General features: G+C 41.2%; 4 protein-coding genes across 6 annotated transcripts; 2 read left to right on the forward strand and 2 right to left on the reverse strand.

Annotated features, from left to right (window-relative positions):
- The first annotated feature begins 4,646 nt into the window (after positions 1-4,646).
- On the forward strand, positions 4,647-7,323 carry LOC103981560 (uncharacterized). The gene has a single exon (XM_009398311.3). The coding sequence runs from the start codon at positions 4,715-4,717 to the stop codon at positions 6,935-6,937; it is 2,223 nt and encodes a 740-aa protein (XP_009396586.2). The 5' UTR covers positions 4,647-4,714; the 3' UTR covers positions 6,938-7,323.
- A 1,406-nt stretch (positions 7,324-8,729) lies between these two features.
- Positions 8,730-15,844, reverse strand: LOC135637120 (two-component response regulator-like PRR95). The gene is made up of 8 exons (XM_065149547.1): positions 15,601-15,844; positions 14,230-14,391; positions 13,992-14,122; positions 13,719-13,871; positions 13,111-13,234; positions 12,642-12,990; positions 10,172-10,895; positions 8,730-9,078 (listed from the first exon to the last, which is right to left on the reverse strand). Exons 1-8 carry the CDS (start codon positions 15,752-15,754, stop codon positions 8,899-8,901), a joined length of 1,977 nt encoding a protein of 658 aa, XP_065005619.1. The 5' UTR covers positions 15,755-15,844; the 3' UTR covers positions 8,730-8,898.
- Positions 15,845-18,098: 2,254 nt separating this feature from the next.
- LOC103980641 (carboxylesterase 1) lies at positions 18,099-20,537 on the forward strand. Of its 2 annotated transcripts, none has more exons than XM_065149986.1 (3): positions 18,099-19,308; positions 19,597-20,020; positions 20,091-20,537. In XM_065149986.1, exon 1 carries the CDS (start codon positions 18,322-18,324, stop codon positions 19,291-19,293), a length of 972 nt encoding a protein of 323 aa, XP_065006058.1. In that variant the 5' UTR covers positions 18,099-18,321; the 3' UTR covers positions 19,294-19,308; positions 19,597-20,020; positions 20,091-20,537. The 2 variants fall into 2 exon arrangements, with proteins under 2 accessions (XP_065006058.1, XP_065006059.1); XM_065149987.1 differs by having other exon boundaries at positions 19,660-20,020.
- LOC135637317 (B-box zinc finger protein 20-like) lies at positions 19,562-20,807 on the reverse strand. Of its 2 annotated transcripts, XM_065149989.1 has the most exons (3): positions 20,622-20,807; positions 20,099-20,530; positions 19,562-20,008 (listed from the first exon to the last, which is right to left on the reverse strand). In XM_065149989.1, the coding sequence occupies exons 1-3, from the start codon at positions 20,805-20,807 to the stop codon at positions 19,745-19,747; spliced, it is 882 nt and encodes a 293-aa protein (XP_065006061.1). In that variant the 3' UTR covers positions 19,562-19,744. The 2 variants fall into 2 exon arrangements, with proteins under 2 accessions (XP_065006061.1, XP_065006060.1); XM_065149988.1 differs by having other exon boundaries at positions 20,099-20,791.
- Between the last annotated feature and the right edge of the window lie 893 nt (positions 20,808-21,700).

Consider the following 21,700-nt stretch of genomic DNA (forward strand, 5'->3'; position numbering starts at 1 on the left):
GGGCCATTAATGTCTTTCTCCCCGTATGAATCCTAACTTAACATCTGAGAGGAGTCTTCCAGGAAAACCACAGTGCTTGAAATAATATTGTCGAAGACATTCGACGCAAGTGGAGTGGAGCAATAACACAAAAGATGAGCATTGTCCACTGAGAGGACAACAAAATGGGTTTGTAGTCACAATAGTAGCCACTCGAATACAAGTGTTTTCTGCTCGTTTCATCCTTCACATGCTTCCGCACGTTCCTTGGACTGGCGATGACGCAGAAGCCAGTCCTTGTATCACTATGTATGAAATGTTCTATCAGCCAGCCGGCTTCCTGTCCTCCTTTGCACTTCCAGTTAGACATCAGCTACAACTGTACTCCACAAAGCAATCGTGTGGTGGAGGAGGAAAGAAAAGATGCGGAAATCGGTTCAACTCTTGCATCGATGGGACCTTGTTGGTCCTGAGAAGAAGATGTGCTCCTGTAGAAGCAGCGGGCACAAGGTAGAGAGACAACCCAGTTTAGATCAACCTGCAGCACTCGGTTGGTGTTTTCCGATTAAGCATACGCAAAAAGGTGTTTCCCGTGGTGATTCGGAAGCGGAGGTTCCCTTATCTTGGAGAACCTTCCCTTGTTTGCATTGAACTCCAGGCCACTGCTCACCATGAGCCCCACATCTGTGCTGCTGCGATGCTGTCCAAAGCATGGCCACTCTAACCCTCTTTAAAGTTCTACACACAACCTGAGCAGCAGCACACATCACTGTCTGTATGCATGTCTATGTCAACTTTACAATCATAGCGTCCGATCCTGAAGGAAGTAGCAAAACACGCTGACACCTATAGCTAAGTTTGTAAACAATTGTCATGGTTTGATTGGATTTGGTTCGATCTATATGGCATGCAGTCAGATTGGATTCTATCAGGTTCCTACGACGCCATCAAAGGTAATGTTACTATCTCCTTTGAGAGGCTTTGGCCCATATAATTTTGGGCTCATTTCATGACAAAAGCTCCTCTTACAGAAGAGAGAGAGAGAGAGAGAGAGAGATAGCAGACTAAGTGGAGACAAGCTTTTCAATCTGTCTATGAAACATGAACAGTGAAGCCAGAAGAGAAAGCATACTTCATGATGCATGATTACATCTACTTATCATTGTACTTTGAGAGGTTGGCTGTCGCAGGACATGGTCAAGAAGCAAAATCAAGACAAAGCACTATCTTTGAGGATTAACTCCACTCGAGCATAATGGAGAACATAGTCACCAGCCTCATTACAAGCTTCTTTCCTCGAAGCAGCACATGGATGCTTTGACTACTCCAGACGACAGCCTTGGATATGCCAACTGCTAGAGCTCAGATTCCATCTGTGAGGTCACATCAAACAGCACTAGAGAGAGAGAGAGAGAGAGAGTGGGGAAGAAAACATTTGAAAGAATTAAGGAGGGCCAATTATGCGTCCTGCAATATCCTGTGAGCTTTATGATCATTGACCTTTCCATCCACACTCGTGGTACTGGAGAGTCAAAGAGACCTATAGATCAGGAAGAAGGAGAAAATAGAAGGCGCATTGAATCCAAGAACAGGAGTATACATTTTGTTGTGGAATGGAAAAAGGAATCTGACTCAGAACTCTACACAGATGTTAATAGCATCATGTACAAATCGGGCTTCTTTATGGTTTCCTCTGTTGGAGATTCCTAAAAACAAGCCTATGTACCCATGCCTGTACAGCAGAAGGTACCTCAAAGTAATTTCTAAGTACACATGTTAACATCGAGCATCATCTCTTTATTTCAGATGGTGTCTGCTGAAACCCTACACATTAAGTTAATATCTTTGATCTATTTTTTGTACTCTCTCATCCATGCAGTATCTAAGTGACACTGTTAAAACCAGGAATATAAATTAATGCTAAATAGAATCTAACCTTAAGAAAGGTTGATGGGTTCGAAATCTCATCTCATCTCATATTATCTTTATCTATTCTTATGTTTTTACTCTCTCTCTTTTTATCTCCATTAGATTTATCTGAAATTGTATATTCCAAATCTGTGAATTATATGTTAAAAACTTAATGATCAGATGAAAATACTGATACTATATGTTAAAAACTTAATGTCACTGCAGCCCAGCGCAGCCTTCATTGTGCGGCCCAAACCACGCTGCATGAATCCCATAAGGGAACTCGATATATAAGACAGAAAATAAATAATAATAGCCTCGTGCAATTTATTTCACATTTATCACACTAAATGACAGGTGACGAACATAAAGCTTTGATGCATCCACACGACGACACGTACATGAATAGTACATCGCCATGCAGACGTTAGAAAGAGTTGTATAGCTTCTATGCAGTCCCAGTGGCCGCTTCCTCCGTGCTCTTCGCCTCCTCGGCCGTGTGATTGCCTCCTCCTGCAATAGGCGCAGTAGCCTCTTCGGGCTTCGCCTCGCTCGATGGTTCCTCCGTGCTCTCCTCAGCGTTCTCGTTGGACTCGACCACGGCCTGAACGCAGCTCACAGATTATATATGGAACGAAGAGTAGTGAAGGAGAACCGCCTGTTCTTATACGTACCTCGGTGGCCTCGGCGGGGGTGGAGGTAACGTCGGCCGGGGCTGAGGCAACGACTACTGGTGGCGGCACCTCAGGGGCCTGGCCGTCGGTGGTCTTGGGTTTACTCGCACAGCCGCCCATGGTTTCTTCTGGCTGTGGAGGCAGGAGGAGTAGTTGTTGCAGAGCTCGGAGGAATGGCGAGGAGGAAATACGTAGAAGGCTGTACTTATAGGGTAGGAGGTAAGAGAGAGAGAGGAGGAGGAGATGGGTGGTGTGGAGGATGTGTCTATGTTTAGTGAGGGAATGGATGGAGGAACGATGAGCAAGGGAATTACAAAAGACTCATTCAAATGGTCACTCACACCAAAAGAAACCCAAATGTATTGGTTATTAGCCTTGGGTTTCCAACAAGGCACATGGGACCTAAGAGATCCCTCAGCAAGAACTTGCTCCATGACTTTTCTTGTTGACCTCAACATTTGATTACAATATGACAAGAATTGACTCCTTGTTATAAGTAAGGCTAAGCAATCAAAGATTCCTTTCTCTTATTTTCTTTCACTTATATCACTTATTTGTAACTTCAATTATCAAATATGATCGAAAAGAGAATTCGAGAATTCGTCGAAAAGTGGAGTTACAAAAAGACCAAAATTTGATGGAATACCTGGTTCAATCTGTTTGATGTTCAAGTTAGGATTAAGATAAAAATAGAGTTATTGATGAACAATAATTGACCTTAATAATAATAAATTGATTGACTTTATAAGAGGTTGGTCCAAAAAAATATTATGCGATATGAGTAGAATATTTTCTTTTACTTGTGTCCTTAGCCGGTTCAAGTTGTTGTTAGAACCCTTGCATATTCTAAACTTGGGGTTGATCTCTTTAGGGGATCCGTCTCCTTGGAACTCTATAGGGGTTCCTTCCTCCAAGTTGCTGCTCAAAGGCAGGTTTTAGAACCCTTGCAGATTCTAACTTGGGGTTGATCTCTTTAGGGGATCGGCCTCCTTGGAACTCTATAGGGGTTCCTCCCTCCAAGTTGCTGCTCAAAGGCTGTAGAAAAGATTCATCTATTGCTTGTGAAAAGAGGAGGAATACATGACTATTTATAGGGTTTCTAAACCCTAACTCCTAATATGACTCCTACTCAAGACTCCTTCTTTACAAGATTCATATTTCTTTACAACTCCTAATTTATCTGTAAGAAACAATCTCCTAACCCTAGCCGGCCTCTTCACCTCTTTAATAAGAGTCGGCTTATGTAGGTTTTACATGCATGTCCCTCTCAATTAGGACTCTCCTAGCTAGAGTCATAACCGTTGCTTGCATATTTTTTTCTTAAAACCTTCAAATATAAGATGACAGAACATTTTCCTTTCATCATAAGTCTTTAGAAAAAAACCATAAATAATTATTTTTTTTCTAAAAGAAAGATCTTAGAAATAAAATGTAATTTAAAATGCAAAAAAAAGGAAAGACCTTAGCATCAAAACGTCCATCGATGAAAGCTCAAGCTCTTATAAAGAATCTAAAGGAGATGATCTTGAAAATGATGGCTCAACTACACATTATTTTGCATGAGATGTTAATATGACGACCCATAGGTTGACCATTTTCTCTCGTAGACCTCTCCCCAGTGGGGTGAAGAAGTAAGTACGTGTCAAATTGTCCACTAATATCACATTCATTTAATGAATAAATAGGTTTCTTTTTCAAAGAAAATAATCGTACATGTATATCTTGAATTACATTAATAAGTAGTTTTTAATTAATTTCTTGACAATTTTTTTATTGCATGTTTATCCTTAATCGATGATTCCATAAATTGGTGAAAGTAGTGGAAATATATAAATTATGTTAGGAGGTTGTAACCTTAGTAAAAGGGTTAATGAAATTAACGAATCACGAGGATGTGTTTTTATTATATTATATTATATTATATTATATTATATTATATTATATTATATTCACATATGATAAATATAATTATTTGTGACGCCAATTATTGTGTTAGTTATGTTCATTGTTAATTAGATACCTCATTAATCCACGTGTAGATAAGCACGGAAGATACTCGACATGACCGACCCATGAGGGAAGGGCAGCATATGTAATAAACCTTTGATTAGCCAAAGAACGTGAACGGAGAAGAAGCCGTGTTGCTCTAAATGCATCGACACGGATGCGCGCAAGGGGGCGCCCAATCCCTGGACGCGTCCGGCTTCAGCGGGCCGCTCCCATGGGTCGGACTCTACGCGGCCGCGGCCTCCGCCGCTTGCGCCCTGGCCATGGCCAGCGACGCCATCTCCGCCTTCCGCCGCCGCCAGCTCTGGTTCCCCTCTTTCCTCTTCTCCCTCAACGCCACCACCCTCACCCTCCTCTCCGTCGCCACAAAGCTCCCCCTCGACCTCTCCTCCCCCATGCCCTCCCGCCCTGACCAGCTCGCCAAGCTCAGTGGCTCTGCCCTCGTCGCCACCGCCACCGCCAACCTGCTCCCCTCCCTCGCCTCCGCCCCCGACGCCGCCTCCGCTGCGGCCGATCTCATCGCGCTTGCCATCCTGGTCATCACTGTCGCCGCGAACGTCTCCATCCAGATCGCCACCGGCGTCATCTACACCTTCGTCCCCGAGCATCTCGCCGTCCTCGTTCTCGCCCTCGCCCTTGTGATAATTCTCTGCTCCTCCGCCCTCGCCGTGCCGACCACGAAGCGGCTGCTCGAGGAGCAGTTCGATGACAAGTTCGGTTCGGCCTCCGACCCCGACGGCGGCCACAATTTCGACATCAACTCGCTCAGAGAGTCTGTGAAGCGCTACTGGTTGATGGCGCACACTTCCAGCCCGCAGTACGTGCTCGGCCGCACCGCCACCTGCACCGCCTCGGGGGCCTTTGGCCTCCTCACTTGCCTCATCCTCGTCGAAGCCTCCATGAGGTCCGTAATCAAGGACCCCCATGGCATGAGCTTCTGCAGTGGGACGTCGGATTACCAGTGGTCAACCACGGTCGTGTTCTTCTCTCAGGTGGTCGCCGTGGTGGTGGGCACTATTGCCCCGGCTTGGAGATGGTTTAACGCCGTCAGCTTCCGAGGGCCCTTCCAGCAGAGATGGAGCTGTAGGGATGAGGTCAGAGTGGAAAGGTACTGGATCCAGAGGCTAATCGAGTGGAAGCAAGATGCCTCCTCGACGTTCCTGGTCGACGGCAGCCATCGGAGCAGGAAGATGGTACACGAGCTCAAGAATGTCGTCCTGGTCTTGCTGACTAGAGCTCAGATTGTGGTGGTAGTGATCTGCAAGGTGGTGCGGTTGGCGTCCGTGTTGCCCACGAGCTGGATCCGTCGCTGCTGCAAATGTTGGTCGCTGAGATGGGGCTTAGTGTCCATTCCGAGTTCCTTGTCCACTGCCAGTGGTGCGAGCAGGACTCCTTCAGGTTTGGAACATCTGAGCAACTTTGTGCTGCATCTGGAAGGGGAGAAGCATTTGGTGAACTTGATGATGAGGAGCGAACGTGAGGACACGGAACGATGGATTCGGAAGGGCACTAAGAACCAACCTGCTCATCTGATTCAGTTGATCAGCAACCACGCTACTTTCTCCCAAGGATTTCAAGGTGTTTGTGAATTTGACAGTAGGAGCATTCCCTCCTTGGTCACCGACGAACCTCCTAATTGTTGGGAGCTGCCTTTGGTGACCCTCACTACGGTTGCGGTCGCTCTTCCTTACATCAAACCTGATTTGGTCAAGTCACTCCGGTGTGCAGTGAACGAAGGCCTCAGATATGTCAGGCTCGTTGACGAGCATCTGGACACGAAAGGGCTGCATAACATGAGGAAAGCAGGAGATAACCTCTGGCTGGGAGTAGACCTGTATGATAAGTGGCTGGACAAGGATCTCCACGAGTTAGTCTCCGAGGAAAAGAGTGGTAAGAAGATCATCGAAAAGCTAGGAGAAATTAGCAGAGAATGTGTTAGCAGCTTTGAGCAAAAAATGAGAGATGGTACTGAAGATAGGAGGAGCCCGCTGGAGTGGCCTGCAGACGTCTTAGCATCCAATTCTATGTACAGAGTGAGCAGTACTATCTTGCAAGAGTATGACGGCAAATTCGGGACGGATGACAAGTTATTTCTGTGGTTACAGACCATTATTTCTGACATATTCTGTGCTTGCCTCACCAATATACCAAGAGTCATTTACATGGAATGCATTTGTAGCTCAGTTGAAGTGAGGGAAAAGCGAGTGAGGGAGGCTGCTTTTCTTCTTGGTGAGGCTACAAGCATTCTCGAAATACTTGGAAATCCAGAAGTGACTTGCTTTTATCCTAAGAGCAAACAATACATTGAAGATTGGTGCATGACAAGGCAGGACCAAAATCCTAGTCTTCCTTTGAGTTCTTCTTAGAATCACTTCTGAGCCATTTTGCGTGATCATTCAGCATGCTTGTATTGGTTCTAGGCATTTACGAAGCAGTATTCGAAATTAGCGGTATCTCGTTGAGCTCCATTACATTTATCAATTTGTTATTCTGCGGTCTACATCCCATCTTGAAATTTTCATGCGCAAGATAATTATTAAGATGTGAGGGGCATTAGATGCATGCTTTGTTGCTGGAAGCCAAGAATCTTGGCAATGCAGGTGGGTACAATTAGGAGAGATGTGAATTGGCCACAGGCCCTTGCATTTACTTATTGGATGAAACAAACAAAGAAGTAAGATGCATGTGTTTTTGTTGCAAGATAAATGCTACAAAGTATTTGTTATTGAATTGTGAAGAGTTATGTGAGTAATGATATGTGTCCAAGAATCTCTATAGGAAATGTATTGTTGTGATGCTAACACAACACCAGCATAAAACTGCTCCCACAAATGCTACAATTTTTATTAGACACTGATGCTGTTTAATACACCGGCAATATATTTCTCTCTCTTTTGATTTCCCCTCCATCCTTTTTCTTCCTTTTTATCTGTCCTCTTTCATGATTTGATGCTCTTGATTCACCATGGTTTCGGTTTTTCTTTCTTTGATCCCCCTGTCACACCCGTGCCGTGCCGCCTTCTCTATTTTCACTTCACCTCTCCTTGGCTGAGTACAAGAACTCGACCACATTACAAGGCCGGTATCCATTCAAAACCTGTGGTTCTTTTGAAATTCAAACTATGATCTTATTGTTATATTTTTCTTACAGAGGGATGGCAAAGTGGCAACCAATCCCAGCACTGTTCTCAGGGAATGTCATTCCTGACCTTATCTTGCAGTAACATATCATCAAAGATACTGTCAACTGAGAATAAATCATGATCCTGTAGTAGTGCTTGTTTGTGTTACTCCATTCTTGCTATACATTCTCTTTTTTTCCATTTTGGTGAACTTTAGATGTGTTCCAAAATGTGGCATGTCTTGTAGGGAAAAGAGAAGGATGTTCACTGACAGCAAATACATGTCTTGTTCTCTTGCATTGTCAGAAAGACATGGTTTTTGTTATCTGATGTTCTATTAAATGTAGCTGCCAAACTCTGTTTTCTAATCATGTAGGTTTAAACCAAAATTTTATATCTTCATATATTTTCTCCTTAAAGGAAAAACCATAATTTCTTTGCCTTCTAAATGGATTTGGTTTACATCTTATTGGTGGTTGAGAGTCTCATTTTCCTATTTAAGCTATATTTTCTGCTTTTCTAATTGACTAAAATTCACCTCAGGGTGGTTGGAGTTGAATTGAGTCAAATCAAACTGGGAAAGAATGAGCTAATTGTTCTTTTAGGTTGGTGTGATTTATGTTCTCTAATCTCTTTCTTTGTTCTTGGGGTTCCTCTCTGTTTCAGCTACTTTGATTGTGTTTCTATATGACCTCTCTGTTTCATCTACTTCTTAATCAGATGCTCTTCATTTTAAAGTTTTGATACTTAGACAAATAAAATTAAATTTCTTCTAATGCTGAAATCTCTTCTATTACTCTCGAAGAGATGATATGATGATTTAACTTGTGACATATCTCTGATCACTGAGAGAATAAATCAATGGAGTAAGATGTATTAACTTTTGCTGGTTGTGCAATCCATTCATTACAAGCATAAGCGAGCCAAGAGCTGCATTCATGTACCACACATAGCTTCCTCTTCTACGGATAGAAGTGATGAGCAAATAGGAGAAGGGCATAAACTCTCATACAATTGACGATCTAAAAGGAACAGATGAGAAAGAAGGACAACTAAAACATCATGCCAACAATGTCAAGGTATACAAATTAAGAAAAACACAAGAAGAAATTTGTCAATAGCTATTCCACCTCCTTGATGTTATATCAAGGAGTTTTACAAGGGAAAAGGCACATAGGATGTGACATCTAATTTACACAGAGGAGTTATGGAAACAACATCATGTTAGTGCAGCAACATTGGTCAGATCCTGAGGAATATTTTGGACTTAGAAGGCCACCCGCTGCTAGTGTTGTTGGTCGAGGGTAGAGTTTAGCGTGACGAACAAATTGCCCTTTCACTCGAGGCCGCTGCTCTGCAAGTAACTTTCTGCTGTGATAGCGAACCTGTCAAACTCAGAATCAATAGATTGAAGTCAATGGTCTACAAATGAAGATGAACAAAAAACTGCAATCTGATTTGCTTTGTCTCCATCTAAAAATCACATATGTTCTATAACAACAATAGGAACAGAGACCGGAATGTTTTGACTGTTCAAAGTCACTATATGGATCTTTTGTCGCTATTGAGTCTTGAATAAAATAATAATTTTAGTTAAATAAGGAGATTGATAACTTCTAGTAAAAGCTTCTTGTATCTCTTGTATCTCTTCTATCTCTCATTGCATCACTAGAACTAATTATTTTACCTCTATGAACTATAGTATCTCTAGGTCCTCCCTCATTTTATCATCTATTGATCTATTGAATGAATACATAGTTGTTTATAAATGAAAATATTTTTTTACTGTTCTTATGTTCTACACAGCATTCTTATCTCAAGAATATAACATTTTCCTCTTAATATAAAAAGTATCTGGTGCTAACCATGATCCTCTCCACTTTAACCAGCCAACTTTGACTTATCAATTTTTTAATCTTGTTAAATAATTAATTTTATTTGTTATAATTTCTTGTTCACCCAACTTAACAATAACCTAAAAAATTATTCTCTTGATATTTACTAAAATTACATAAAATGTACTCAATCTAAGTCTTAATTTAAAATTTATCTATGTAAGTGAAATTTAGAAGGCCAAAACCATAAAAACTTAAAACTGATCTTTGATGTTCTCACATGCTAATAGAAAACTCAAAATATATACACATTGTAGTCCTAACATTAGTTCTAATGGAGTGTTGTCCTGACATGAGTTCTAACACAAGTGATTACTCTATCATACATATCCTTTACAATATCAACATAAATCTTCCTCTTATAAATCTCACTATAACATATCTCTAGAGTATCATAGTAATATTAACCTTCATCTGTCTCTTCTAAATCTCACTATAGCACATCGCCAGAGACTATCATAGGGTTTTTCTAAATAAATTAAACCATATTTAAGTCTTCCTTTTTCTCTTAACAAGTTTTCATTCATTATTTTGATCAGTAACTTCGAGACATTTTTGAAAACACTAAAATATAATTGAGTACCTTTTTCTCGAAGCATCTGTCTTTCCTCTTTTGTCGAAATTTGTTTAAAGCCATTTCTCTTTGGCTCATGCTACAATTTATTGGCTTCGTTCCTTCACAAGTCAATTTCCCCTGATCAGTTAGCCTCACTGTCATGGGCCTCAAGGTATTTGTTGTAGAAGTGCATCCAGTAGTTCCATCGGGAACACTGCTACATTCACTGATGTTGAGATGACTTCCTTCACCATTACAGACAATACCACCAACACTCTCACCAGCCACAGATGAAACATGCCTCTGTTCATCAAGTTCCATGTGTTCTTCTTGATTTTGTGCAGAATGATAAGATGAGCTTCTGGAATTATTCTCATCTGGAAGGTCACCTTGCATGAAGTTTTGAATCCCTTGGCACGGTTGGTTTAATGAGTTTGTCTGTATAATCCCTTCCATCCATGAAGATGAAGTGGTACTCCAAAAATGGTGGCCTGATGGCTGATAGATCATGTGTTGTGTTGCTGTATCATACCCAGAACATAGAGGCATGCTTCCAACTGGAAGAGGCAATGGAATAACTCGAAGGGGGATGCATTGAACTGGAGGTTCCACAGCTGGAGATTTGGTCTCTTCCATATTTTCACTTGAATATTTGTAGTTTAATAGAGGTTCAGTGCAATTCTGACCACTGCTTCTGGATCCTGAATTCTGTTGTATCAACAACGGAGGCAGTACTGTCCTGCTATTGTACCTGCAGTGAATTATAGTTCGAGTGATTCTCTGACAAAACTATAGAAAAAGAAGGCAAATGTCTACAAGAATTCCAACTTTCTTTAATTATAGAAAAGATACCCAGTATTTTGTAGAGAAAGATCCTCCACAACTTTCACAGAACAGAGGAGAAAATGTTCATTAATTAGCAAAGATGTAAAATTAACGGCTTGAATGGTCCACCTGATTCCCTTCTTTATTGATACAGAAAAGAACATGGACTGTTGAACAAGACATGCTACTTAGAAGGGTTGCAGTAACAAAAATAAAAATAAAAATAAAAAATGGATCCAGTCACAGAGGAAAAAAGGGGATATGATGAATTAGTATAAAGGAAGTAACCTCTCTCAATGAAATTTCTGACACCATAATCTCAATTTAGCGCCAATAGATTAATAAAGTTCTTGCTAAAATAGGAGAATTAATGTCTGCAGCCTTGCTCTAAAAGCAAAGAGGTTGTTTCCATATAGTTTATATCCAGTAAAGAAAGTGACCATAAAATCCAGCTGCAAATGAGAGAGAAAAATCCTTCTTTCACATAATAAAAATTCTACATTCTAATATTTTGTTTCAATATCCACCTTCCTTTATAGAAATTGAGCAGTAATATGGCATCAGCTTTAATTGTTTTTCTACACTAAATGATGACAATAGCCCTCAAGTCAGTCATATGCATACCAGGACACTATTGTTCTATTGGCACAAACTCTAGAAACCCTTGTGCCTTTGAAGTATTGTACTACTATTCTCCAGCTCTTATAACTTGGATGAAGCTCTTTGAAGCCCCTCTTGAAAACTTTCATTAAACATATCCCTGGGGATTAAATTACTTCAACTTCTTTTTCATGTAAAAGAAAGAGGTGCATGCTGGAAGTTTGACTTAATTTTTCATCTTCAGAACTTTAAGAGTTCCGCTAATAAGCCCAACAGTATCTCCTAAGTCCTACTAAACATATACAACCAATCAGATGCCATGTCAAATTTTTTAACATCATGAAGCTTCTTATATGCAAAAATCATGTAAGCTTGACCAAACCTGGTAAGATAAACTACATAATTCTTCAAAAGTTTTATTACCAGGGGAAGAATGACAACTTTCACTTCATATAACCTACAAATGCACTATTTGAAAATAAACATGTGCCTGTTGCTTCAAAGTAAAGCCTAATCCTTAAAAGGGTGCCATTATGAATGATGAATCCTCCAAGGCTGGGATCGGGGAGGATCAAATCTATTCAGCCATACCCCTGTAATGTAAAGAGGTTGTTTGCACCAAGGTTCGCAATACCGTACCGTACCGGTATTTCGATTTGGGCTCAGTACCGGTACGGTACGGTATACCGAGTATTGTAGCACTATAGCAGTGCTACAGTACTCTCGGACCGGTAACAATCGGTCCACGTACCGACAACCTGTCGGACCGGAACGTACCGCCTATACCGGGCAGTACGGCTCGGTACGGCAGACCCTGGTTTGCACAATTAGAGGCATTGCACCTAGGGTGATAATAGAGCAACTTGAATATGATATTAACTCTCAATGCATAAACCTAATCTTGATGCCAGTGATATTGAAAAAAAAAAACTGAACAAGTAAAAGAAAGCTGATCAGAACAAGAGAGTATTTTCACATTAGACCACAGGAATTTTCTGGTTAATGTTATGATTTATTAATTCAAACATCAAAAAATTATTAAGTTGTGAAAAAAGCATTATTAAACACTCACAGTGAGAAGGCCGATGAACTTGAATGGTTCCATGTATTGTCTCCATCACACTCTAGTTTCTCAGGGAATATTCCTTCAAATCTTTTCAAACCGAGCTCCAAATGAGGTATGGGATTAGACTTGCACATAAAGCCAACATCATGAACTGCTATATTAGAAAAACCACTTTGAACAGTAGTACTGTCTCCAGATTGAAATACACCCTGTGGTTGATTATCAATCACCCGGATCAAATCAACAAGATCCCTAGATGTTATGTCACGGTGACATTGCCAGCCATTTGTTGCATTGGTGATACTGTTGGGGGCCAGGCATTCGTTTTGTGTATCATCTATATTTTCATTGGATGCTGTGCATAAACATGTTCTAACAGGATCAGTTTATCTCAGTTCATAAAGCGCCAGATATCATAAAAGAAATTTGAAACTATAAACATGGAAAAATAACACCATTAGCTGCATTTTCTTACCAAATGATGCATTATCAAATTGAATATTCTTTCCATCATCCAGAGTTGTTGGTGCATGTAGCTTTTGTTGATTAAGCTCCATTTGAGTACTCTCAGCTTCCACATCTGAGCTTGTACAAGAGCTCTGCATAAGAGGTGCCAAATTGTGCAGTGTGAATGTAAAACTCCAGTTTTCGAATCAACAGTCAAAACATTGTCAGAAGCATGCAAAAATACATTAAGATGATGGCATGTATTTTATCAGTGGAAACTATTCTATAAAATATATGAGCAATCTAGTCTTTACAAACAGAACAAAATCCGAAGAAACAAAATGGCAACTGAGATTTTCATAAAAAAATATCTCCTTTTGAACTTGAATAGTCATTGAGCTACCAAAACAAATACAAGGTTAAAAAAAATTACTTGCAAAATCTCCAATCTAATTTTTGATAATTAAGCAATAAGTAGAAAAAAATTCGATTAATAATTTCATAATAACAAAAGAATCTTTCCAAAAAGTATAGTTATATAGATGCTGCTGACTGCTTAAGTTCTCACCAGAACAAATGCAAATCTTATCATATATGATAGACATTAAAAGTTAAGAAAGTATGAAGATTTCTTACTTGAGCATCACTCATTTGCTCCTTGCACTCCTTATTTGCCTGTATTATACCTAAATTCTCGGTAGAATGTTCTTCTTTACCAGACTGAGCTGTCAGTTTATGCTTTGCATCACAATTGACTTGAATCTTATGAATGTCATCCTGTTCACTTGCCTTTTAGACAATGCAATTATGCAAAGATCAATATATGCTCAAATAAGGACCAATATGAAACTAAAGCCACACGTTAATTTAGAGGAGATAATGATAACTAAGGATGCAAATGAATCTTACGATTTGCCTTCTCCAGACATGCTGCCATAAATTCCTCAGCTCATTCTTGCGAAGTGGTTTGGTAAGAAAGTCAGCTGCACCTTTCAACATGCATTTGAAAACCATGCTGGTAGAATCATGTGAAGACATCACTGGATGAATCAAAGGAAAGTGTTTATTTGTGACAAAAAAAATTACTGCTAAGAAAAACTTCTGAAGAACAATAGAAGTAGGAAGTCAAAAATCAATTGCATCATACTTATGACAGGAATGTTCTTGAAGGTGTTGTGATCCATCATCATGGTGAGAAGGCCAAACCCAGAGATTGATGGCAAGTCAACTTCAGACAAAACAAGGTCTATAGTCTGGGGTTTTTGCTTCAACGTGTTCCATGCCTTTAAGCCATCTGACGTTGCAGCAACTGGTGAATTCCAAACAAAGAAATTCTAAGAAAATGTGAATCGTTCAAATGTTAATATACCTTGAAAATGAAAAGCATAATACACTTTACCAATGGAACTACAAAATGAAGAACCTTAAAAATATGATTACTGGCTTATTGCATCATAAAATACTAAAGCAAGCAGTAAACATTAGTTAGTTAATCTGAAAGATTAAGCACACAGCTGAAATATATGTACAATGCAGAACCAAGAACCCACGTCATGTAAGGATCTGTAAAATAAACATTTGCAAGGCATTTATATGCTTTAATGTGACACATCCGATATAACTCCTATATTGGCATGGTCCTAATTACTCTAGAAAACCTAATCTCAATTTTTCACATATACTAAGCACATGATATCTAGCAACCGAAGATAAAATGAACCAATATGACTCAGCTTTCTACTTCAAACTATTCATTTCTTTTCTTTTCTTTTTCCAAATATCAGTGCCTCTTCAATGAAACTTTTGGTTTCATTGAACTTACTTTAATAACCCTCCCTAACTGCAATACAAAATTCAAGGATTAATGCAAAGCAAGAGTCTACAAATTTATCATGGTCACCAATCAATTCATCAAGTAATCATATCCAAACAGAGTCTCGATATGTAAAATTCCCCAGAGAGTCCATCGGAACAAACATCAACTTTTCCCCCTCTAAGAAGTCTTTATTGCATCTGATCAATGTCAATACAACCACATAAGTGGAAATTCTGCAGTTGAGTCCAACAAATCAACTCTATAAGCAATTCAATTTTACTTAAGTTTGAAAAAAGAACAAAAAATTGAGCATATATAATTATCGTCACCAGTGAACGACCGCAAAAGTAAATAAAGCATTTCCGTCAGCAAATGGTTTCTCAATTCCACCCATTTCAGAAAAAGTATCATTCCAAATGAAGTTTCTAAAACCATAACGTATTGCAAAAAATTGAACCTAATATACTTCCAAATTCCAAAGGCCAATTGAGAGAAAAATAAACACTTCGGACTCAACCACAAGAATAAATAAACAAATAAATAAATAAACATAATCGATTCTTCTAACATAAACTCCCCCATCTTTTCACTTGAATTGGTAAGAACAGACATACTAATGATGGGGATCACGTCAAAGCATCAAAGGATCAGTGGAAGAAGCGAAAAAAGGGATCCCATTTACATATGAAAGAGGAAACGAACCTCTGTAGCCACAGTTCCTAAGGAGGGCCGCGATGATCCGCCTGGTGGATTCGTCCCCTTCCACGAGCAGCACTCTCACCGGCATCTTCGGCAAGAATCTTTCAGCCCCCTCCTCTTCTTCCCTTCTCCCTTCCCTCTCCTGTCTCGCCCCCATTTTCCACCACCAACCCAAACCTCCCTCTTCTTCGACGAAGGACCAGAAGGAAAAGAGGAACCAAAGGACCTATTTACCACTCATCTCATTCTCTAGTGCGTGCGGTAAGCGATGCCGCAGCAATCCGCTCCTCCGCCACAACCAAATCTGCCACCCGAGAAAATATCTTCCGTTTCCCCCCATCTTACTGGCGGGCGAGCCACGTCAACGCATTCCCTCGGTTGCCGCTACCCGAGCCTCGCGGGGCCCGGATTACGTGTTTCGAGAAGGGCCACCCGTTCGGATTCTTCTTCCGTGCATCCGATTCGGCCCGGAATCGGTCGACCACGAAACGAAACGTGTCAACAGTGAAAGATATTTCGGGGAAGACGCGTGGCAGATCATCATTACACGGGGACCGTGCGATGAAGGTTCGGCTGCGATCGCGGAGCAAGTTTTAGCATCCGTATCCCGCGGATGTTAGTGGGCCGTCCAAGGTGGAGCCCGAGGAGACGAGGAGCGGCACGCGGTGGAGCAGGATTACTTGCAGCGTGCGTAGGGGAACATCCAGGGGTGTCGCCGTCGCTTGAGGGATGTCTCTTCGGCATAAGAAACGAGCATGTGATTGGCTGTGGCATCTCATTTTTCCCAACCCATTTGATATTTGGGTCATTTTACTTAATAAAAAACAGAATAATTTATATTGATTGTTTCGAATCGGATTGAATTTTATTAAATCTATGAACGAGTATAAGTCGAGTGTAATCAAATTTTTTTCATCAATTTAATTAATTTATATTTTTTTTTCTTCTAAAATTGCTATATATAATTTTAAAATATTTAATATTATTTTTTAATTCTTGTGATTTTAGGGTGAATAAATTTTTAGAAATTTTTTTTTTAGTTGAATCAATGATCAAATGTAACCCGTTGTATTTTTATCAAATCAATTCAAACTTCTCTAAACTACTAACATGAGATGAGATGATAATAATATGTTTGGCATCATTTTCTAATTTTTATATGAATGTAGAGTCATTATTTTTTTAAAATATGATACTTTTTGACTAAATTTATGATCTAGTGTAATTCTTTAAATTTTCAACAAATATATCTAAACTTCTCTTAAACTACTAGAGTGAGATTCTAATATATTTATTATTTTTCTGAATTTATATAAATTTAGGATTATTAATTTTTGAAATTTGATATTATTGTGTTGAATTTATGATCAAGTGTAATCTATGTATATCTTTTTTTAATTTTTACTAAATATATCTAAACATCTCTAAAACTACTATATGCTAATATGTTTATTATCATTTTTTTTCTTTTTTTTTTATGAATTTATGGTAATTTTTTAAATAAAATATTTTTTTGTTAAATTTATGATCAAATGTAACTTTTTGAACTCTTAATTACACCTATCTAAAACTTCTCCAAAACTACCATAGTGATATGCTAATATGTTTATTATCTTTTTTTTACATGAATTTAGAGTAATTAATTTTTAAAAATAAGATATTTTTATATTGAATATGTGATCAAGCGTAACTCAAGTGAAATTCGAGTTAATTTTCATCAAATCCATCCAAAATTTAGTTTATTGACTTAGTTTTCAAAAGGGCAAACATTATCATCAATTAATAGATCAAATGGACATTAATTAATTAGACAAGATTGTGCGTAATGACGTATCCAATTTGTGTGTTGACAAACATCTAACATAAATTTATATAATAGAAATTGCCAAAACCTCCTCTCTTTATTTTTACCCCTAAAAAAATGATCCTATTTTTATTTTTATTTTCCAAATGATGTCCCTTATTTCCAATAATATAAAAAAATATTCATATCAACCGTAACGAGATATTTCTTTTGTAAGTTTTGAAAACATCATATTAATCGTAGATAGTTACAATGTTTTTATTTGGCTCAATTATACTATCAATCAATAGCATTATAGCATTGAAACTGATAAAAGGTATTTTTTAATATTATTCGAAACAAAGGAAAATACCGAAAAACGAAAACAAAGGATAGTTTCGAAAAACAAAAACAAAAAGGGCGAGAAAGTAAATACCTTCCAACAACCAACTATACGAAACGCCCATATTTACGCTGAGCGAAGGCGACCACAATTACACCACCGAAAATGAACAGTGCTGCCTCGTCGAAGTGGTTGCCAAATGCACATACGCAATGGCGACAGCCTCATCCTTCGTTGCAGATGTTGATTTGGAACCATTAAAGAAGTACATATATAATTCACGCCGGTTAGCAGTCGGTATCACATGACACAGATGATGAGGTCGTCTTCGAGTGTTTGTTCGAGCTTTGCTTTCGAGGTATACTTTTTGTTGGTCTGATGCCATCTTCACAAACGTATTCAATACACAAGGTGAGTACTTTCATGGAGCTTTTATGAAGGAAGAGAAGAGGAAGAGGGGGAGAGAGAGAGAGGTGAGTACTTTCACGGAGCTTTTATGAAGGAAGAGAAGAGAGGAAGAGGGGGAGAGAGAGAAAGGTGAGTACTTTCATGGAGCTTTTATGAAGGAAGAGAAGAGGAAGAGAGAGAGAGAGAGAGAATGGCGGACTTGAGCAGTGAGGAGAACGCATCGTCAAAGAGCACTAGCCTTCTCCTCCAAATCGTTGAACACCCTGACGGATCCGTCTCCCGTCCCTTCGTCCCGATCTCTGCGCCCTCAGACGACCGGCCGGACGCCGCCGTCCTCTCCAAGGACGTCCCTTTAAATCCCACACACGACACATGGCTCCGGATTTACCGCCCCAGCGTCGTCCATCATACCACGAAGCTCCCCATAGTCATCTACTTCCATGGCGGCGGCTTCGTCGTCTTCAGCGCTGCTTCCACCTTCTACCACGGCTTATGCGAGGCCATGACCGGTGCGATTTCGGCTTTAGTCGTGTCGCTTGAGTACCGCCTGGCCCCGGAGCACCGCCTCCCTGCGGCGTACGAGGACGCCGTGGAGACGGTTCTGTGGATCCAATCCCAAGCTCGAGATCCGGCAGCGGGAGAGCCGTGGCTGGTACACCATGGGGATTTCTCCCGATGCTTTCTCATGGGCAGCAGCTCCGGGGCGAACATGGCGTACCACGCCGGACTTCTCGCTACGGCCCTGGAGCTGCTGCCCCTGAGGCTGCTGGGGTTAATCCTCAACCAGCCTTACTTCGGCGGGGTGGAGAGGACCCCATCGGAGATCAGATCGGAGGACGACCCCATTCTCCCGCTCCAGGCCAACGACACGCTGTGGCGCCTGGCGCTGCCGAAAGGCGCCGAAAGAGACCACGAGTTCTGCAACCCCGTGGTGGCAGTTCCACCGGAGCTGAGGCATCTGCCGAGGTGCTTGGTGAAGGGCTGCGAAGGGGATCCGCTGGTGGATCGACAGCGGCAGTTTGTAAGGATGCTGCAGAGGGAAGGAGCGAGCGTGGTGGCTCGGGTGGACGAAGGAGGGTTCCACAGCGTCGAGCTCTTGGATCCGATCAGGGCAGAGTCCCTGTTCGCGGAAGTCCGGCGGTTCATTCGCAATGATCTCTGAGAAGAAGAACAACACGTACGTGCCGTCCTCATTACTTCTCCATGCATGTCCGATTTAACGTGAACTTCCTCTGTTGTGTAAACCCATTACATTCTGCGATTGTGAACTGTTGAGATGTCGTCAATAAATACTATAAATCTACTAAGAGTTCATCCGAACAACAAATCTTCACTTAGGATCTCCTTCTAATTATTGATCGTCTTCCTTGTTATATATGTATGGACAATGGAAACACCAGATAAAAGCACAAAGGGAAAACAACTGAGAGTTAAAGCTAAATAACTCGTCTTTTTTTGTGCTCAGAGAGAGATTAAGCAACAAAAAATGACAAGCATCATATTGACAGTACAACATTACCATTAGCAGCACACCAATCAATCTCTTGGAATAAAACCAAATGTTGAAGGCAAAAGAGGAGAGGAAGAAAGGAGAGGGTGCCTATGAACAGGAATCAGTAGTACCAAACAGAGTTCCTTGGTTTCTTGTTGGGAGTTGGAACAGAGGAGATCTGAGGCACCATGAACGCGTCGTCGCTCCACCGCTCCTTCCCGGACTTATCTCTGTGTGGGAAGCTGCTTGCTACCTCCTTGTCCACCAGCCAGTGCTGGTAATGAGCGGCCGGAGGACAGTGCGGAAGGAACTGCGGCGCGTGGGCCGCGCAGATGTCTTCCAGCCCTCCGCCATGCAGGTCCAAACATGGAAGCGACATATTCACCTGGACGATACGGTAACAAAAGTTAGATTACTGTGGTAAATGGTAATTAGATCTGAGAAAGATTGGATCTTTGAACATGTAGTTGCAGACCTCGAAGAAACCATCCATGGCGGGGGCGGCGGCCGTGTCTTCAACCAGAAGGTCCTCGACGTGCCAGCCTGGGCACGTCTTGGTGAGGTACTCCGAGATGCTACTGGCATTGCCGCTGCTGGTGGCGCTAAAAGACGCGCTAGCTGAGGGAAAAGCAGCAGTTTTGATAGGGTTGCCTGGGACCACGGCGGCGGTGGGGTCCGCCACCATGGCCTGGCCTTTCTTGCTCTTCCAGATCGCACCGTCCCTGCTGTTGGCTGCCGCGGCCGCCTCTGTGTCGGGAGCCGAGAGAGGCGCGGAGGAGAAGCGGACGCCAGTGAGAAGGAACCTGCTGTGCTTCATGGTGAGGTGGTTGGTGCTATGTATGGCGGCGTCGCACTCTGTACAGAGGATCGCTCGGTCCTCTTGGCAAAACAAAATCGCTCTCTTCTCCTGCAAATCACACAACCCAAAACCCAAATCCTTTTGTCCGTAAAGATTCAAACCCACTCGAATAGCTTCTTCCGGTGCTTGCTGAGAGTACCTGACAGACGTCGCAGAGGGGGTTGGAGTGGACGGAAGGGTAGTCGAGGGAGAAGCGGCGGTGCTTGCCGGAAAGCTTGTTGGCGCAGTGCACCCGGCGGTCGCAGGCGTCACAGAGGGCGGCCTCGTCGGCGCAGCAGAACACCAGAGCCTCCTTTTTGCCGCAAACATCACACAGTATCTTCATCACACAGCCGCCTGATTTCCACTCCTCTGCTTCTGTTCCTCCTTGGCGGAGCGTCTTCTTCAACCGCTGGTCAATGGAAGCATGGAGGGAGATAAGACTCTGACGGTGGAGGAATAAATCAAGTGTAGTGGGGGATCTATTATAGAAGATGAGCTGAAAGAGAAGAGAGAGAGAGAGAGAGAGGCGACAAGAGGAGGGTTCCCAAGAATTAATGCTCACGTACGATGGCGGCCAGCCAAGGAATCCTCGTTTCCACTGCAACGATGCCTTATCATCTCTGTACGAGATGGCACGCCTGACGCACGTAGGTGAAGCCCCGTGGTAACTAACAAGCACGACTCGCTCCACTGTGGCTCATGTCAACGACGCATAAGAGACACGGTTATGGTACATCGATATCACGTCTCCGTCACGGCAGCATAGCGGACATAGGTATCTTTATGTACATCCCCACATGAATGAATGCTATGTATGCATCACATGGCGTCACGTAGAATGATCTCATCGCTGTTCGAGTGTCGCATCACTGACACGGCACTGATGGAAATAACACGGTTCGCACCACCGACATGTTATTATTCTCCCAAGCTTTCCTATCACTCGAAAATATGCGATTATATATTTTGAATTATTTATGTATCATCTCATATATATATATATATATATGGATGCAAAAGATATAAGGTAAGATAATATTTTTCAAATAATATTTTTCTTTTTTAATCCCATAAATATTTTTTTTTCTATCGACGTTTTGATTATCATCACTTCTGTCTTCTTCTGTCCTTTTATGCCCTTTTTTTTCTTCTATCGTCATTGTCTATTTTTCTTTCTTTCTTTTTTTATTTATATTTTTATAAAAATAAAATTTAAAAAAAAATTGATTTCGAGAT

The sequence above is a fragment of the Musa acuminata genome, chromosome BXJ3-4, assembly GCF_036884655.1.
Source record: "Musa acuminata AAA Group cultivar baxijiao chromosome BXJ3-4, Cavendish_Baxijiao_AAA, whole genome shotgun sequence".
NCBI lineage: Eukaryota > Viridiplantae > Streptophyta > Magnoliopsida > Zingiberales > Musaceae > Musa > Musa acuminata.

What these genes read in the sequence shown, in the direction of transcription:
- LOC103981560 (XM_009398311.3), top strand. Translation starts at nt 4,715, where the DNA reads ATGCATCGACACGGATGCGCGCAAGGGGGCGCCCAATCCCTGGACGCG.
- LOC135637120 (XM_065149547.1), bottom strand. Translation starts at nt 15,754, where the DNA reads ATGGGGGCGAGACAGGAGAGGGAAGGGAGAAGGGAAGAAGAGGAGGGG. An exon ending in CAAGAACATTCCTGTCATAA is followed by an intron (nt 14,123 to 14,229) that starts GTATGATGCAAT and finishes TGATTCATCCAG; the next exon opens with TGATGTCTTCACATGATTCT. An exon ending in ACAGATGCTTCGAGAAAAAG is followed by an intron (nt 9,079 to 10,171) that starts GTACTCAATTAT and finishes TGAGTTTGACAG; the next exon opens with GTTCGCTATCACAGCAGAAA.
- LOC103980641 (XM_065149986.1), top strand. Translation starts at nt 18,322, where the DNA reads ATGGCGGACTTGAGCAGTGAGGAGAACGCATCGTCAAAGAGCACTAGC.
- LOC135637317 (XM_065149988.1), bottom strand. Translation starts at nt 20,791, where the DNA reads ATGTTTGCGGCAAAAAGGAGGCTCTGGTGTTCTGCTGCGCCGACGAGG. An exon ending in CCATGGATGGTTTCTTCGAG is followed by an intron (nt 20,009 to 20,098) that starts GTCTGCAACTAC and finishes CGTATCGTCCAG; the next exon opens with GTGAATATGTCGCTTCCATG.